Raw genomic sequence first — 18,644 nt, 5'->3', positions numbered from 1 at the left:
AATAGTAAATATTATGAATTCCTACAGACTGAATATGAACTATCATGATAGTGAGAAACACCTGAGGGTCCAGTTGGGGGGGGGCACCCATATTCCAAGGATTTGACTTCCAGGAATCCTTGGCACTCTGGCAGAGGGAGGAAAAGGGTAATTGCGAAATAGGCCAGAGTGTTCTCGGAGCAAAGGCCTACTCACCAGAGGCAAAGACTTACCAGAGCCTTATCCCATCCCAGGGGAAGGTTTTCTCCTTTGTCACCCTGTAGGCCCCTCTGGCCTTCCTGTCTCATGTAAGGGCAGAAAAAGGAAAAGACTAAGAAACACTCAGGAAGGTCACAACCCGGGACCTAAACTACTAAGAGTCCAAGATGTAATAATAAGATTGTAGAACACTTTTCCTCTCCTACCATTTACCAGCACAGCAACAAGACTCCTGTATAAAAAGAGTGGATGAGATTTGAAAGCTCTGAGGTGCATCAAACTGTAAGGAGGAAACCCCAAAACAACAAGGAGATAAAAGCAAGGACACCAGAAGAATTTGGAGCCTCTGACACCCACGGTTTCAGCAAACATTAAACAGAGCACCTTGTAGCCATATTAACATGAAATCTCACACTAGAAGTTGATTTACTTCAGGTCCTGCTACCCCATACATCATCAGGCTTTCAAAAAAAAAAAATCATAAGGCATATTAAACAGCCAGGACAAAAATGGGTCTCAACAGACAATGCAAGCATCAGAACCAGACTCAGATACCACACAGGCTTTGGAATGATTCAACAGGGAATGTAAAATAACTATGACTAATGTGCTAATGGAGCTAATAGTAAAAGTGGACAATATATGAGAGCACATGGGTAGGTTAAGCAGGGAGATGGAAACTCTTAGAGCCAAAAGGAAATTCTAGAAGTTTCTAAAAGCCAAACATTGTGACAGAAGTGAAGAATGAAGGGTGCCTAGGTGGCTCAGTCAATTGTGTCTGCCCTAGGTTCAGGTCATGATCCCAGGGTCCTGGGATCGAGACCCACATTGGGCTCCTTGCTCAGTGGAGAGCCTGCTTCTCTTTCTGTCTGCAGCTCCCCCTGTTTGTGCTAGTTCTCCCCCCCCCCCCCCAACCAAAAAAAAAAATAAAAAGTGCCTTTAATGAAAAAAAAAAAAAAAAAGAATGCCTTTGATGGGCTCATCAGCAGACTGGACACATCCCAAAAAAGAACCAGTGAGCTTGAAGATAGGTCAATAGAAACTTCCCAAACTAAACTGTCAGTTAGTCGAGGCCTTCTTAGTCTTACCCAGCTTTGTCTGCATGAAGTATTGCTGTTAATCACAGAGATGACAAGGCCCTCTGACAACACGGGACCACCTTTGTAGGATGGGTAATCTTGCAGAAGTTTAGGACCCTCATTGAGCAGCTCAGCCACTCACGGTAGTGTATACACACACACACACACACACTGGCACATTCTGGGCAATGACTCCCCCCAGTGTTTCCATCTATGACTCAATTAAGAATAGAGGGCTAGACAGCATTTAGAGTTGGCCAGCAAGGAAGGGAGCATTGAGGTCTGTGTGACATCATGCTGTGTTGCACAGGCAGGTTCCAGTCAATAACTGGCAAGTGAGTGTGTGAGGAGTTGATAGAGGAACAGATTGTCCAGGCAGGGATCAAACACCCAATTACATGCAGGGTGAGGGCATAAGCTCAGAGAAAAGGAGACTCCACCTCATCCAAAATGGGGCAAAATTCCAGGTCAGTCAAGCAACAGTGATGACTTCTAGTTGAGTTCCTCCCACTGTAATATCTTGGAGTGCCTCAGAAATTCCCTTCCTGACTCAAGACCTTGGCAGAGCCCAAAAGTCAGAGTGGACCTGCATCTGTTAGGTGGACGTAAGTGCTACTGCCAATAGAAGAAGGATTTAGAAGCCAGGCAAGGCCTGCCTCTGCTCATGTCCTCCTGTGCCTGAGCTCCCTGCACTGACTCGCTTTCTGACCTGCCTTTGGACTTATTTTCTTTAACCATCAAGAGACTCCCAAGCTTGGCCCAAACCAATGGATGTGACAGAACTTCCACTTTTGATCTTCCTTGGCTTTTTCCATCCTTGCACACTCCCCACTGTCCCCTCACACTGTAAGTGTCTGTGATGGTTACTTTGATGTGAGAACCTGGCCAGGCTGTGGTGCCCAGGTATTTGCTCAGAGAGTAGTTTAGTTGTTACTATGAAGACATATTTTAGATGTGATTAACATTTACAAGGTGTAGATTTTGAATAAAGGAGAAAGTCCTCCAGGAAGTGAATGAGCCTTGTCTAATCAGTGGAAGGCCTTCAGCTCAAAGACTGGGGTTTGCAGAAGCAGCAATTCTGCCTCAAGACTGTGACATAAAAACCCAGAGTTTCCCACCTGCCAACCTGCCCTACAGATTTTAGACTTTCCAACCCCCACAGTTGCCAACTCCCTTATCTCCTTTTCTCTGAGATGATAGATAGATAGATAGATAGATAGATAGATAATCTCTTTGGTTCTACTTATCTATCTATACACACACATCTTCTTGGTTCTGTTTCTCTGGAGAACTCTGATACAATGTCTCTACAGAGACAGGAAAGAGTTCACCTATTTTCAATAAATGCAAACCCACATTTTTGGCCTAAAAGGAATTTTTTTTTCCATGAAAAACAACCATGCTCTCCATTTCTCTGACGATGGTATTAACAAAAATATATATCCTTTATTTAACTTTGCTGCTTTTCATTCTCTGCTTCACAGAGGTGCAACAGGTTGTGGTTTCCTGGCATGTGGGTGTCAACATTAATTCTTATTTTTAAGGAAGTCGTAATAACCCTCACCAGCCATTTTTAACTGCAGACACATGAGGGCTCCTACATCTCCAATGGCTTGGAGAGGTACCTGTGGAAATGAGAAACTGCCTGGACCACCCGTAACCCAGCACCAATCACGTTGCCACATCACACTTACTCACACGCTTGTGGAGTCAAACTGATGAAGCTGAAACTTCCATTTTTGAAGCTGCCTTTTGTTTCATTTTTTGAAAAATGAAGAAAAATATAGGATACTACCATCTGAGCATCTCAGGAACATGCTGGCAAATAATAAAAGTGCCTTGTCTCAAGTTACCTCTCTGGAGGATTCCCTCTGGGTGCACTCTCCTATTACATCTCAGGCACCATGTTCACTGACGTCAGCAGTGGGAGGCTCTCATTGTGCCACCTGAGACAGTATTTTGTTTTACTATATAATGGTTTTCTTGACTGGAAAATGAGACTGTCCTTGTGGTGGTTGGTGTGGTTTTAAAGTAAACTGCCCTGTTAATTGAAGAACTTCTCCATGGGGTGGCCCCCTACATAGCAACAGTAGAACATAAATGTGCCTGAAACAAATTTATAACACTTTGTCTTTTAGCAGAGAGGCTCATACTTTATTTTGACAAATGTAAGATAGAAAAATATCATAAAGTGAATATAGCAGTTGCTGTTTTTGTAACAGGTTTGGGATGGGCAGTGTGACTCAAAAGAGCTAGTTTAATGGGACGGATTCACTTCTGTTTGGGCTTCAGTTAATACCGAATTATTGTTCAGCCTTTGCATTTGTTTGAAAGAATATTGGACACAGTAAAACTGGCTTTTCAAAAGGTTACGGCATTCAATAATAAATATTATAAAGCAATGAACCCAAACAACCTTTAAAATAATTTTATAATTACTAAAAACCAGCTTTAAACTTCGGGTTTAAAGCTAAGAACTCATATATTCAAAATACCTTTAACATTTTCTACCAATATACAATAGAATAATAGAATACTTTTTTAAGTGAAGAAAAATCAGAGCAAACATATTTCAGATGACTACAAACAGTAAACATCAATCCAGTGTATATATATGTCTATATACAGATGTATATAGATGTCTACATGTATACAGATGTATATAGACATATATATGTATATATATATTATTTCAATAATATACTCTTGCCAGCTGGCTATAAAAACTGTAGCTCTACTATCACTGAAGATGTACCTGGGTCCTCTTTGAGCTTTTTAAATGTGGGCATCCTGTCTATGCTCCAACTTTGGAAGGGGTGGACTGAGGAATTCTAAGTACATGCAGATATTTGGTTACGGTTCTAAAGACATACAATTCGTGTGCCAGGAGTCTTCAGCCAGAACCGCTGCTTTCCCTCATTAAGCACCTTCACATGCTTTTGTCTCTGTGATGCCTCAGGTAAGCTCACGCTAAATAATTCACACGGTGCTTATGCTGTTACTGTCAGTCTGTTACAGCTTCCTTCTTTGCTTCCCTTCCCCACTCCTCAAGGAATAAAATCAGGCAGCCCCTCATTAAAATACAGTATCTCTAACATACAAAATAAGTGTATGTACATATATACATACATGCATTTCCTTTTCAAGGACTGGGTAACTCCTCATTTTCTATCAAATAATCCTTCTTCATGTACTTGGTTCCCCTAACTAACCTCCACACTTGGAGGTAAGCATCCTTCAGTGACCTCTTGCTCACTTCCTCTGGGCCGGCGGCTGTGTTGTGTGAGCTCCTAGCCACCAGCGGGCCTCCTCTGGGGCTGCCCCTTGCCTCTCGCCCACTCTTCTGAGTGGAGCCACCTGCTGCCTTGCCACCTTCTGACCCGCCATTTCCATCCTCCGCGGGCAGCTCCTCCATGACGAATGGCAGCTGATCTCCACTTGGCTGTGCCTCCTCTCCCGCCCGCTGCGTCTCTAGGTCCTCGTAGTTGCTTTGCTTTCTGGTCTCCAAGAATTTGGCCACGCAGTAAATGATGGAACCCAGGGTGTTCACCACCACCCCGGCAATGAACAGAGAGGTGGGCTCCACATCGCTGAAGGCCACCATGCCCACTGTGATGGTGGCGATGCTCTTCACCACACCCACGAAGCTGGTGGTCACCGCCGAGTTGATGTAGGTGCAGTGCAGCGTGGTGAAGTTCATGGCGCAGCCGATCAAGATGCAGGCCACGAAGATGCAGACCATGGCAGGGTCCTTCCAGCCAGGGAAGGTCCAGGCGTGGATAGAGTCGGTGCTGGCGAAGGAGCAGACGACCAGCAGTGGGGTGGCGGACACGGCGATGACGTACTGAGCGGTCAGCGGCCCGTGCTCTGTGTCGGCGCTGGCCTTCTGGATGAGCACCAGGTAGGCGGCATGCACCAGGACTGCCAGCACGCCCGTGACGTACCCGATGGGATCGCCGGTCAGATCGCCAGCTCCTGGAGCGCCCCAGGAGAACCGCGGAGCCAGGGCAGGAAGGAAAAAGAGAAGACAGCGGGTTGGCGAGGGTGGGTATTACTGGGACAACGCGTAGGGTTGGGGAGTAGACAGGGTTCGCGTCCCAGCTCTGCCCACGGGTATAAAAAGAGCCAAGTTCAGCCAATGCCCAGTTCCAGGTATAATCGGTGGCGCCTTCCGGGCCATATCCTGGGGCACCCTGTCTAGTTCTGTCCAAGAGAAAGGCCCGGGAGGGCACAAGTGCCCCCGGGGTAGGCATGGAGGTCACCCAGGCTCGTGGTACCCTGGCCTTCTCCGTGGTGTTCCGGAAGAAGAGGGAACCCCAGCTAGTCTCTTCTAACCCCGGGGCGGGCTGGCCGCCGAGCGAAAGTCTCTCTCTCTTTCTCTCTCTCTCTCTCTCTCTCTCTCTCGACCCTTCTCCCATTCCCGCTGGCTCCCTTTGGGTTCAGTCCTGCAAGCTCAGCTCTCAAGTGGGGCTCAATCCGCCTTCTCAGCACCTCACGCGGCGCCAGAGACCCCCAAATTAGCCTCCGCGGCTCAGGCTTGGTTTCCATTGTCCCTCGTCCCCCATCACTCCAGCACCGCGTGACCCAGGGAAGTTCACGGCCCCCCTTCTTCCGACTCAGCCTGGGGGCTCCAGTTCCCAGGCTCTGGAGGCTCCCCCACCCCTCCTGGAGGGAGCAAGGGAGATAGGGTGGAGGAGAGGGGAGATTGGGGGAGGGAGGGAAGGGAAGGCGGAGAGGGAGATACCGGTTTAGGCAGGGGCGGGGGTCGGAAGCCTGGACTGGGGGGAGGGGTGCGCTCTGAAGGAGGAGGTCGGAGTGCTGGGGAAGGCTCGGCTGGGTCTCAGAAGTCCCGTTAGCGAGCCGAGCACTCTCATTCAAGCCTTTCTCTGCCTTCCATCTGGAAGTGAGGGCCTTGCACTAAGTGATCCCCGCCATCTCTGTCGGGTGGGGTAGGTTGGGTCGGGGGTGGGCGCGGGTCCCGCTCACCTGCCAGGGCGGCGCCGCAGGTGGTGATGAGCACGGCCGCGAGCACCCCGGGCGAGGGCGCGCCGTTCTTGAGCACCAGAACGCCGATGAGCATGGTGACCAGGGGCAGGCAGCGCTTGAAGACCACGTACATGGGCAGGCTGAGGCCGCGTAGGGACCAGAGCGTGAGGCTGGACTGCAGCGTGGAGAGCACTGCGACCCCCGCGAAGGAGCGCGCCAGGCTCAGGCCGAAGGGGGGCACGGCGATGAGCCCCAGGCGCCGCAGCAGCTCCAGGCTCAGCGCCGCCGTGGAGCTGGTCAGGCACTGCACCAGGGTCAGGAAGGAGAACTGGTAGCGGCTGATGAGGAACTTGAGCAAGATGTTGAGGGAGCCCGAGAAGATCCCATGCGCGATAGCCACGGAGATGCCCAGCACGCGGCCCCGGCACAGATGCCGCATCGCGCCTGCCGCGCCGCACCCGGTGGTGGCGGAGCTCCGGGACCTGCGGGAGGAGAGCGGGGAAGAGAGCCGCGAGCGGCAGAGCGAGGGCGGCGGGGGTGACCGCCCAACCCCGCGGCGAAGGGCAAGGGGCGCCGGCTCGCTGCAGAGGGCACCTACAGCCAGGCGTCCTCGCGGCTCCGCGGCTCCGCGTCCGAATGCCCCGCAGCTCCCGGGAGGCAGTGATGAGGGCGGGGGACTCCGAAAAGTGGCGGGGCGGGGGGGCTGGTCTGAGAGGAGTGGCGGGAAACCTAGCGACAGCGATTTGTAAGTATGTGACGAGCTGCGATGGGTTGCGTCCCGCGCGGTTTCCCAGTCAGGGCGGACGCTGTGCACCTGGAAGCCCGGGCAGCTGCAGCTAGCGGGACCCCACTCGCACCTCTCCCGCACCCCAGCGCCCATCCAGGCGGGCTCTCCGGGCGCCCTCCCCTCTCCTACCGCAATGTCAGCCGCTCGCGCTGGCCTCTTCCTTCCAGCTCCGAGCCCAGGAGAGCGGGGTGGGGGATCCCGGGCACAGCTAAAGATTGTGGAAACAGCAGCGCTCCAGGGTCGAGCTTATTAGCGGCAACAAGTGACAGCACCCTCCGCCCCAACCTTGCCCCTCCCTTCTGGAGCTTCAGAGGCTTTTCTGTCCGCCGCCCCTACTGGCACAGCCGCAGGACCTTGTCCAGCTGCCCGATCGGAGAGGGGGAAAAGTCGGTGCCAGAGGGCTGCGGGGCTTCCTGATGCTTGGGCGCCCGTGCCCTCATATTGGAGAAACCAACAGCCGCAGGACGCCTCCCCGGCGTGCTTTAGGACGCCAAGGCTGGCCTCTTCCCTGACGCGGGCAACACGCTCCCCAGTCCGTGCGCTTTTCAGGGAGGCAACTGGGATGACTGGCGTGGCTCTGGGGGAGTTTCGGGGGTGGGGGCTCTGTGGCCCTGCCGGACTGCGGAGCCTGGGACACACGTTCCAAGTGGGGTAAGGATGTGAAATAAGCATAAAAGCAAAAGCTAAAGTCTCTGGAGGGAGAACCTTCCACTGATCTGGTGGATCGCGGGGGCGACAGTGCCCCAGAGGTGGGCGGGAGCGACTGGCCACGCTAAGACTTGCAGGGGGGTGCGTTGCCGGGAGGGGTGGGGGAGGGCGTAGCGTGGGCAGGAACTCCCGGGCAAGACCGCGCCGAGACTAGGTGTAGCTTTCTCTGGAACCTCTGGAACCGACCGCAGCCTGCCGGGCTGTCGTTGGCGGCTTTGGGGAGCAAAGCCTAACTCTTACCCCCCGGAGCCCCTGCAGGACTTGAGAGCTGTTCACCTGCATCTGGCTAAAAGAAAAAGGAAATTCTTATTTTCTGCGTGCACAAAGCTTCTGTGACCCTTCGGTCTGAATTTCGTTCCCTGGAAAGTAAAGCCCGGACGCGGCAACTCAGCAAAGGGGTTCGCTCAGCCGAGGACGCAGCTAAAAGCCAGACACATTCAGTTTTCGCGTTGCTTTAAAATTATGGACTTGGCCAGGGTTTGGGAGCGAGGAAGAGAGCTTGAAATTGCTGCGCACCACCGCTCCCTTCCGTTCACTTTTCCTAGCCACCCACTCCCAGGGGGATCCCAACCTCCTAACCCTTATCTGCTGCACGAACTAATATACACGAACCGTTTCTTTAGTGATTGTTTTGTTTTCTCTGCGACACTTCCAGCCTGGATACTGAAGCAGCGATTATTTTTACCAGAGCAGAAAAATAATTTCCATCAGGGACTAGCAGCATCACTGCAGTCCTTATTCAGGGCCAGCTTTGCATGTGCTGGGAGATCATGTTGGTGGGAGAGATCTAGGTTTCAACCAGTCTGGCCCATGGCCTAGTAGGGCCACCTCCCTGCCCCCCTCAGGTGGACACTCAAGAAAATGTTTGCAAATGGCTCAGTGTGTCAGCTTTCCAGGAATAACACTGGAAAGCAATCTACCAAACCCCGGGCTTCTAGTTCCCTGGGAAATTCTTTGTTTTTGTTGCTAACAGCTATGGTTACACACTGTTGGCTGGTTCATGGACTCTGTTTTTCAAGTGATGTTCTCTCTTTAGGAAATGGGGTCTTAAGTAACGTTACATGTATGTGTGTAGTATAAGCATATAAACAAAGTATAATCAGATTATTAAGAAACTTGAAGATGAACTTTTCAAAGAAATCAGCAAATAACAGATCTCTGCTTCTGGGGACCATTCCAATAAAAGCCACCTTAAATGAACACAATAAAGAACTGTCTGCACAGACCTAGTTTTGGAATGATTCATTTCTGCCAGCAATATAATTGCTTCCATTTGTGATCCTAACATTAGGTAAAAGATTTGGGGCTGATTCAGCTATCTTACCCTTCTCATTTAGGCAAGAAAATTTAGCTTAATACTGGAAACCTACATTGGCATGAAACAATTAATTTTCTCCACTTTATTGCATATAATTCTTTTCCATTAGGGCTTTCATTTAAAAAAATTAGTACCATCTCCCACACCAATTACTAGATAAGCCCTTAAAGAAAAATGGGAAAAACAAGAATACTATGTTTAGCAAGGTTAATTGAACAAGAATGTAGATCTGAAGGTCAAAAAGCTATTTGACCTACTGGTATCAAGCTCCATTATCTTTGGAGCTACTTAATACATATTGATGGCATTAAGTAAATCCTTTAGTTCGTTCATTTGGCAAACATACAGTGAGTATTTGGGGCCAGGCTGGTGGTTAGCCATGGAGAATTCAAAGATGAGCACTCATCTCAGTTCTTAGGGGTTCACAGGTGGAGGTGAGGCAACACAATGATCCTTATGCTACAGTGGGGCCTCCTGTCAGAAACAGGGGAGCAATAAAGAGGACAATAAAATCAGCTTTCTCAAGACATCCTGGAGAAGGAAATATGGTCTTCTTTCATTATTTTTAATTGCAAACATAACCCATTCTTATTATAGTATGTAAAAAGAAACAAACTTTAGAACAGTAACTGAACATGCTAACTTCAAGATCCCTCACCCCCAACCCCACACCAACATTACTACACAGAGCTGGCTCCTGGTGCAAACCTTTAAGTTCTTCTTACATATCTATGTATACATAATAATCCCCCTTTTAGGAGCCCTCCTACACTGTTGGTGGGAATGCAAGCTGGTGCAGCCACTCTGGAAAACAGCATGGAGGTTCCTCAAAATGTTGAAAATAGAACTGCCCTATGACCAGCGATTGCACTACTGGGTATTTACCCTAAAGATACAAACGTAGTGATCCAAAGGGGCACGTGCACCTGAATATTTATAGCAGCAATGACCACAATAGCCAAACTACGGAAAGAACCTAGATGTCCATCAACAGATGAATGGATCAAGAAGATGTGGTATATATACACAATGGAATACTATGCAGCCATCAAAAGAAATGAAATCTTGCCATTTGCGACAACATGGATGGAACTAGAGCGTATCATGCTTAGCGAAATAAGTCAAGCGGAGAAAGACAACTATCATATGATCTCCCTGATATGAGGAAGTGGTGATGCAACATGGGGGCTTAAGTGGGTAGGAGAAGAATAAATGAAACAAGATGGGATTGGGAGGGAGACAAACCATAAGTGACTCTTAATCTCACAAAACAAACTGAGGGTTGCTGGGGGGAGGGGGTTTGGGAGAAGGGGGTGGGATTATGGACATTGGGGAGGGTATGTGCTTTGGTGAGTGCTGTGAAGTGTGTAAACCTGGCAATTCACAGACCTGTACCCCTGGGGATAAAAATATATGTTTATAAAAAAATAAAAAATTTAAAAAAATCCCCCTTTTAAAAAATGATAAAATTAGGATATCTACCTAATTGTGTATAATTTACTATTTTAAAAAGCATATTGTGGTGGGTTAGCCTCCAAGATCCCTGCTTCCTCGTAGTCACACCTTTGGTCAATCCCTCCTACGTTGCACCAGGGCTGGTCTGTGTGACCAATAAGACAGCAGAAGTGATGGCGTCACTTGCTAACATTAGTTTATAAAAGACTGAAGCTTCCATCTTGAACTTTCTGTCAGCTCAGCCTGGAGGAAGCCAGATGCCATATTATAGAGACACTCACGCAACCTGTGTAGGGTCCCACATGGTGGACGCCTGCTAACAACCATGTGAATGACTTTGGAAGCTGATCCTTTAGCCCCAGTGGAGCTTCGGATACCTCCAGCCTCAGATGACAGCTTCCCTGTCCTGTTCATGAAAAAAGTGGAGTCAGAACCACTCAGCTAAGTCATCTTTGGGTTCCTGACCTATGGAAACTCTAAAGTAAATGTATGTTATTTTAAGCTGCTATGTTTTGGGGTGCTTGTTGTATAGAAATAGGTAACTCATACACCTATTGATAACAATGTATTTATTTTCATGTCAGGACACATAGTTCTCCCTTATTCTTTTTGATGATTATTCTATAGTATAACCTTTCTTCTGTAGACAGGCATCTGGATGTCACCAAACAATGATGTAATGAATACCCTTGGGCATTTGTTCTTACATTCTCTGTACCTATTTGGAGTGGGAGCATACAGACAGAGAATTCTAGAACTGGAACTGCTGAGTCATTTAAATCTTCACTGCCAAACTGCCTTCCAAACAGGTGTATAACAGTGCTCTCCCCGTGCTTTTTTAAAGATTTATTTATTCATTTTAGAGCAAAAGAGAGCATGAACATGGAGGGGGTGCTTTAGCAGGGTTGGGGGGGCACAGGGAGAGGGAGAGAGAAACTCAGGCAGGCTCCCCTCAAATGCAGAGCCTACCCAGGGGATTCATCCTACCACCCTGAGATCATGACCTGAGCTGAAATCAAGAGTTGGACACTCAACCAACTGAGCCAGCCTGGCGCCCCAACAGTGCTCATGTTAACTTAATATTATCAGTATTTTAGTGTTTGCCAAACTGATAAGCAAAAGAACAAAAAACAAACAACCCCCCCTCAAAATGCCAAACCAAACAACAACAAAAACAATGGACTCTCATTTTAATTTGCATTTCTTTGTGGCCTATTAGACAAAGTCTGGGCACTATTTTTGAAGGGTTCTAAACATTTGCATTTTTACAGCTGTTAATTATCTATTGATATCCTTTGTCCACTTTTATGTTTGGTCATTTTAAGTGATTTTTAGAGAGCTCTTTATAAATTATGGCTATTAATTTGTTACATATGTTGCAAATATAGCTTCCAATCTATCTTAGCTTTGCTAATGGTATATTTTTCTATTTTAATTTTTGTATGTTGTAATCTTTTTCTTTAGTCATTTCTCATAACTTTCAAATGAGAGATAAGAATTTGTCAAAACAATGTATACCTGAAACCAATGTAACATTTTGCATCAACTATCCTTCAATCAAAAAGAAATAACAATTCAGTGAGTCAAGAGCAGGGCAAACCAGGAAGTGGACTACCTTGGACAAAGAAATGAACACTTGCATTATTTATACGGGGAGTCTGTGAACACAGCCATGTTGTGGACCACAAAGTTGGTCAACACGTGGAGGGAAGCAATGCTGCTGAGAGAGGCAGGGGCTAGCCCCAAAGGACTGCAGCTGTCTGATTAAAGAGCTTGAACTTTTCCTATAGGTGATCCTATATGCAGAGTAAGGTTTTACACTCAAATTGATGTAATCAGATCGCATTTTTAGATCTGTCTCCAACAGGTGTGTTGGGGAGGATGGCTCCAAGGGCACAAAACTAGAAATAGACCCCTCATTTAGGAAGGGTCTGTCTGCTGGGATCGTCCAGAAAAAACTTAATAATGGCTTGAACCAGGGCAGTGGTGGTTGGATTGAAGGGAGGAGACAGAATGGAGACATATCGGCCGGGGCGGTGGGGGGGGAAGGGGGGGAGGGTTCAAGGGGCAGGACTTATGTGATGCGTCTTGGAGTAGAGAGGTGGGCAAAAGGGAAGGAACAAGAATGGTATTTAAACCTTTAGCTTGAGCCCCTGGGTAGACAGTACTGGCAACGAATGAGAAAGCATTGGCCAGAGGAGTCCATTAGGGAGCAAGACCAGTGTGTTTTAGAAGAAAATGAGCACAAAGGCTATGGGAGAGCTGGGTGGGGGAGGCAGGAGATAGTTATTTGGAAGTTTTCAGTAAATATATGGAAGTAAAAAATATGTCTCACTCAAGAAGAGGCCTGCTAAGAAATTAATGAGTTCTTTTTGGGAAGAGCCAAATGATAGCCAAGTTGGTCAGTTATAAAGTGCAAGAGGTATAAAACACAGTGGGCTCCCAGCCTGGATCTTCTTGGGGTGACATACCTTGGTAGGGTCGCTCCACACCCAGGGTCAGCTTCTTAGCAATTTAGACTTCAGATCCAATCACAGCAGATTCATATTCCAGCTCTATATTTGTTGGCTCCTAGACTCCTGAGAGCCTTCTTCTTTGTCTGCAAAACTGGGAGGGCTTCCTTGCAGGGATGTTACATAAATCAAAAGGAGTAACATACAGAAATCATCTCCCATTGTGCCCAGATCACAGAAGAAGTTGGCGGAGGCAGGCAGGAGGAAAGCTAAGAGCTCACTGGCCAAGAGACCAATGATGTCCTGAAGCTGCTTGGCTTGGGAACTACGAAGAATTTAAAAATCTTCAGAATTCTCTTCCAGGAGAGAATCCAGCACCTTGCCTTCTAGTTTTCCAATCCTATCCCCAGGGAACCCACTGGATAAACATTCACCCACACTCTCATCCTGAGGAACTCCAAGAACCTGAGTTAAGTATTATGGAGTTAGGGTTCCAGACGTCTCTCACGTCCTCAAAATTGAGGGGGGTAGTGGAAATCAAGTTTTTAAATCACAAGTATATGTTTCAAAAGATACATGATAGATTATTTTAATAAAATCTCTGGCATTCTCAAAGGAAAGTAAGTAATTTTGTTTCATTGTAAATGGGCCCTGGGTGAGGTCTTTTTAACAGTCTGTGATAAATCCAGCTGCTAAAAGACCCCCACTGGGAACCTGCTTTTACTGAACTGCGTTTGCTGTGATGCCTCTTGTTCTGGAAGGAACCGAGAAACAGCTCCATTGGCCTTATCATCATGACAGCCCTAAGGATGTCTCCGACCATGTGATCCTTACATTATACTCACATTATGACAGTTGTATCCTCTCCCAAAACAGTTTGTATTGATTGGTCTAAGAACTAAAAAGAGTTGTACTTTTTCCCGAGTGCATTCACTCATGAAACAAAAATTTCTTGACCAGATGTGGTACTAGGGCCACGCCTGCAACAGGACAAAGTCCCTGCTGTTAGGTCTTGGGGGCTGAATTGTGTACTCAACCAGGCTTCCCATTTTTGCTGCTGGGAGCAACTTTCTAGGACTCTGGGGCACAGATGTTCAAGTCCCACTCATGGCTTCACTTTCTGCTCCTTTTGTTTTATCTCTTATGTAGTCCTGTTTTTGTATGTTGTAAGCTGTCAATTTTTCTTTTTCTGGGACAAATAGACAAATATGTAATGTAAATACATACATACAACAATATACATATATTCTAATTTTTGTTGCATTATTACAAATATATTTTGCTCTTTAAAATTCTCAAAAACTTGTTAAAAATAACAATTTATGCCATTTATATTTTATTGTAATATTATATAAAAATATAAATGTTATGCAAAGTTGTTTTACTAATTTTTCCCTTTCCACATATTTGGCCCCCCTCCCCCCCAAACAGGTCATCTGCACTTAGGGATTTTTCTAGGAGATTAAGGGAGGTACTGACTGAGCAGGGTTTATGGCATTACTTAGGGATAGTTTCAAGGGTAACTGCTTGAAACTTATTAATAGGACCTAAGACTTTTTGCCCAGTGACCAGTTTTTGTTGTTGTTGTTGTTTCAATTGATAATAGAGAAGTAGGAAGAGAGAAATATAGGGTGAGGTTGTAACATCTAAAAAGATATGAATAAATGTAAAAAACATGGAAGCTTTTAACTCACAGCATTCCATGTTCTTTTTTTTTGTTTGTTTATTTGACAGACAGAGATCATTAATAGACAGAGAGGCAGGCAGAGACAGAGGGGAAAGCAGGCTCCCTGCCAAGCAGAGAGCCCGATGCAGGGCTCCATCTCAGGACCCTAAGATCATGACCTGAGCTGAAGGCAGAGGCTTAACCCACTGAGCCACCCAGGCACCCTGCATTCCATGTTCTGAAAACATGCTATCAGTCCTTAAGATAATCTCATTCAGAACATAGCAGATGCTCAGTAAATACTGCTGAATAAATCAAATCTATATTACAGCACTCTTACTGAATCACAGATACCTCTATATTATAAATAGTATTGTATTCATATATATATAAACTATATTAGAAAAAGCAATATTGCTAGGATGTCATAAAATCATAAGTAATCAAGAGATATAGTTTATTTTAATTTTTACCAACAGCAGTGATTATATTTTACATCAAAAATGACAAATTAAAAATGAAATATATCACTATCAATATAATCTAGAGCTCTCCCATATTTTAATCCATTTCACAATACAGAGATCACATTTCAATTGACACTACAAGAGGTACTAGAACATCAATTATTCCTTAGGATTTTAAGAAATATGGCTTATGTACCAGGCTTAAATTGTGAACCAAAGTCTTTATCAGCTGCCTCAAAATGATCCCAGGGTAAATTTTTAAAATTTGAAATCTGAATAGCTCATAAAAGCATAATATCTATATTATCAATAGTAGCCTTCAGCCTGAGTCTCCTTTGCTTCTGACTGGGGGCGTCCATCTCAAGCAGGCATAGTAAGGCAAACAGGATCATATATCTTTATTGTTTCATCCCAAGCACAATCAGCCACCTAGAAAACAAAAAGGAAGTAAGAAGCATAATTTACAAACATTCAAGGTTGGCAGCAAAAGCTGAAGTCATTGAGAGTGGAAGCAGATCACACAGTGGTAAACATTACTTTCCCTCTTAAGGATACACTTCAGGGATTGTTTCCAATTGATGGAAATTGCCTGTAAGGATTTCCTGCCTCACCATTAGCTCACCACAGTCGCACCTCACCCCAGAAGTACATCATCCCTATATGTCTCGGGATAAATGAAAAAACTGGGAACTGAGGCACCATGTTAGATATAGTGGGGACAGAAAGGAGATAAAGTAGAGCGCCTGCCTTCACAGAATGGTTCTTTCAAGACCTGTGGTGGGAAGTGCTCTAATAGAGACTCTCAGAGGAGGGACTATCTGAATCCAAGTTGGGTGGTATCAGAAGTCTTTAGAAAAGCTATGGTATTCACCCTGGCCCTCTTTAGGGGCAGACATGGGCGATAAAGACATTCAAGTCTACACGTCGTAAAAACATGAAAAGAGGAAAGGCCATGGTGCTCAGGAACTGGGTGTTAAAAGGTTTGTGAGTATAGCAATGTCTCAGAGACTAAGATTAATATATAAAATCAATTGTAGGGGCACATGGGTGGCTCAGATAGTTAAGGGTCTGCCTTCAGCTCAGGTCATGATCCCAGAGTCCTGGGATCAACTCTGCTTCTTCCTCTCCCACTCCCTCTACCTATGCTCTCCTCCCTTCCCCCACCCCCATCAAATAAATAAATAAAATCTTAAAAAAATAAAATCAATTGTATTAAATAACAAAGTACTTAGTAACACATTTAATAAAAGACATGCAAAACAGCCACACTAAAACCAAAAACACTGCTCAGAGAAATTAAAGAGGCCTAAATAAATGAGGAAATATGTGCAAAGGTTCAATAATGTTCCAAATTTAATTCTCCCCACAAAATTTATAAATAATTCATTATCTCAGCAGGCTTTTTAATAAAAATGGACAAGGTGGCTTTTAAAGTTTATGTGGAAATGCCCAGGACCTAGAATAGCTAAAGAATCTTGAAAATGAACAGCAAAAATGTACTTATACTTACTACCTGATTCAAGACTAACCATAAAATTGTAGTAATCAAAACAGTGCAATGTTGGTATAAGGATATACAAGTAGATCAAGGAACAGAACAGAGTTCAGGAATAGACCCCACACTTTTCATCCAATGTACCAAAACAATTCAACAGGGAAAAGAAGGTCTTTACAACTAATAGTGCTAAAAATGGATATCTATATGGGGAAAAAAAATGATCCTCAGCCCCAACTTCACACCAGAAACAAAATGTAATTTCAGGCGGACGAGCCATGAACCTAAATCTAAAAGCTAAAGGTATAAAGCTTTGAGAAGAAAACACAGAATATATTCTCAATCTGAAGATAGGTGAAGATTTTTTAGACAGGACACAGAAAGCATTACCCACAAAAATTTGCTAGGTGCAATTGAAAATAAAACTTTTGCTCATCAAAAGATACCATGAAGAAAATAAATAGGTAAGAGACAGAATGGGAAGAAATGCTCCCAAAACCAATGCATCTGATAACGTGTATCCAGAATAAAATATATAGAACTGTAACTCAATAATGAAAAGACAATGAAATTAAAAACAGGCAAAAGCCTTTACTAACAGACAGAAAAAGATATATGACCAATAAGTAGATAAAAAAATAAAATGTTCAACATCATTAGGCACCAGGGAAATACAAATAAAAACCATAATACAATATGGCCACAGACTCAGAAGAAGGGCTAAAATCAAGGACAGACAGCATCAAATGTCAGCTGCCAAGCAGCTGTAACTTGCACACGTGGCTGCTACAACCACTTTGGGAAACTGGCTGTTTCTACGAAGTTAACCATATACCTATCTTTAAACTCAGTAATTCCACTTCTAGAGGTTTATCCTAGACAAATGAAAATGGCTTTATGTAACAATGCATAGCAAGAATGCTCACAGCAACGTCATTCACCGTAGCACAACCCGGAAACAACCAAAATCTCTCTGGACAAGAGCAGGTAACAAACTGTAATAAATTCCCGCAGCGGAGAGTTACAGAGCAACACGCAGAGGGTGCTATCAATATGCTCAACAATGGGGATGACTCACAGACATTACATTGGTGAAAGAAGCCAAAAACAAGAGTAACTTACAGGCACTTCCACCGTATATGTTTGAAAACAGTCGAAACTTAATCTAAGATTAAAACAAACAAACAAACAAACAAACGGAAAAGTTTTGTCTTGTTTCTTCAGCTGGAGGTTGAGGTGGGACTGGGGGAGGCTGGACAGAGATAGAAGAGAAGTTTGGAGGAAGAGGCAAATGTTCTATATTGTGATGGGTGTAGATTGCACAGTGTACCTGTCTGTCAAAACACAGATCTAAGACTTGTACATTTGGATTTATATAACTGATACCCAAATCTAGTAAGAATAATAAAGACACTAATGATAATAACTGAACGGAGGTGGGACATGAGTAGAGGGATAAATAAAACAAGGATGTTGATCATTGTTGAAGCTGGGTAAGGGAAGAAGTTCATTATCCTATTCTATTAACTTCTAATATGTGTGAAATTTTTCATAATAAAAAAAAAATCCAAAAATGTAGACAGTGACATGAAGGATGAAGTGGCATGAGAGAGATTTTGACTGAAGTTATTTGTACTCTATTTCCCACCTGTAATGGTTAAAAAGGCTCAGAGTTTCACAAAGGAATTCATAGTCTTAGTGCACAGTCAAATTACCGGGCTGTCACCGTGTACAAGAACCACTCATATTGATCTGAACACATTAACTCCTTATCACTCACTAACAGTATTTTAGATCACAATCCACACTGAGAGAGCAGTAGAGACATAAGCGTTAAACACCAGGCTCTTCAAGATCTGATTGCTACCTACTTCTTTGTTTCTTACTACACCAGGCTCACACACTCAATCCCTGCCTCTCGTTCATGCCTCTGTGCTCTTGTCCTTCCACCGATCCCTCCCGAGTCACCTCTCTTCTCCCTCCCTGCCTCTATCCCCCTCGCCTTGTTCTGCCTGGAGAGGATACCTCTCTC

The 18,644-nt window shown here is 45.2% G+C and overlaps 2 protein-coding genes across 2 annotated transcripts in view; both read right to left on the bottom strand.

Annotated features, from left to right (window-relative positions):
* Nucleotides 1-3,421: 3,421 nt before the first annotated feature.
* Nucleotides 3,422-7,343, bottom strand: SLC35D3 (solute carrier family 35 member D3). The gene is made up of 2 exons (XM_059399178.1): nucleotides 6,264-7,343; nucleotides 3,422-5,252 (listed from the first exon to the last, which is right to left on the bottom strand). Exons 1-2 carry the CDS (start codon nucleotides 7,141-7,143, stop codon nucleotides 4,420-4,422), a joined length of 1,713 nt encoding a protein of 570 aa, XP_059255161.1. The 5' UTR covers nucleotides 7,144-7,343; the 3' UTR covers nucleotides 3,422-4,419.
* A 7,732-nt stretch (nucleotides 7,344-15,075) lies between these two features.
* The window catches only part of PEX7 (peroxisomal biogenesis factor 7), an 88,931-nt gene continuing 85,362 nt past the window's right edge, over nucleotides 15,076-18,644 (bottom strand). Inside the window, exon 10 of the mRNA XM_059399177.1 lies at nucleotides 15,076-15,546. Within this exon, the coding sequence (XP_059255160.1) occupies nucleotides 15,478-15,546 (69 nt within the window). The 3' untranslated portion in view covers nucleotides 15,076-15,477. The remainder of the gene's footprint in view (nucleotides 15,547-18,644) is intronic.

This window comes from Mustela nigripes, chromosome 5, assembly GCF_022355385.1.
Source record: "Mustela nigripes isolate SB6536 chromosome 5, MUSNIG.SB6536, whole genome shotgun sequence".
NCBI classification, from domain to species: domain Eukaryota; kingdom Metazoa; phylum Chordata; class Mammalia; order Carnivora; family Mustelidae; genus Mustela; species Mustela nigripes.
Note: the sequence above shows the minus strand (reverse complement) of the source record. Positions and strands in the feature narration are given on the sequence as shown.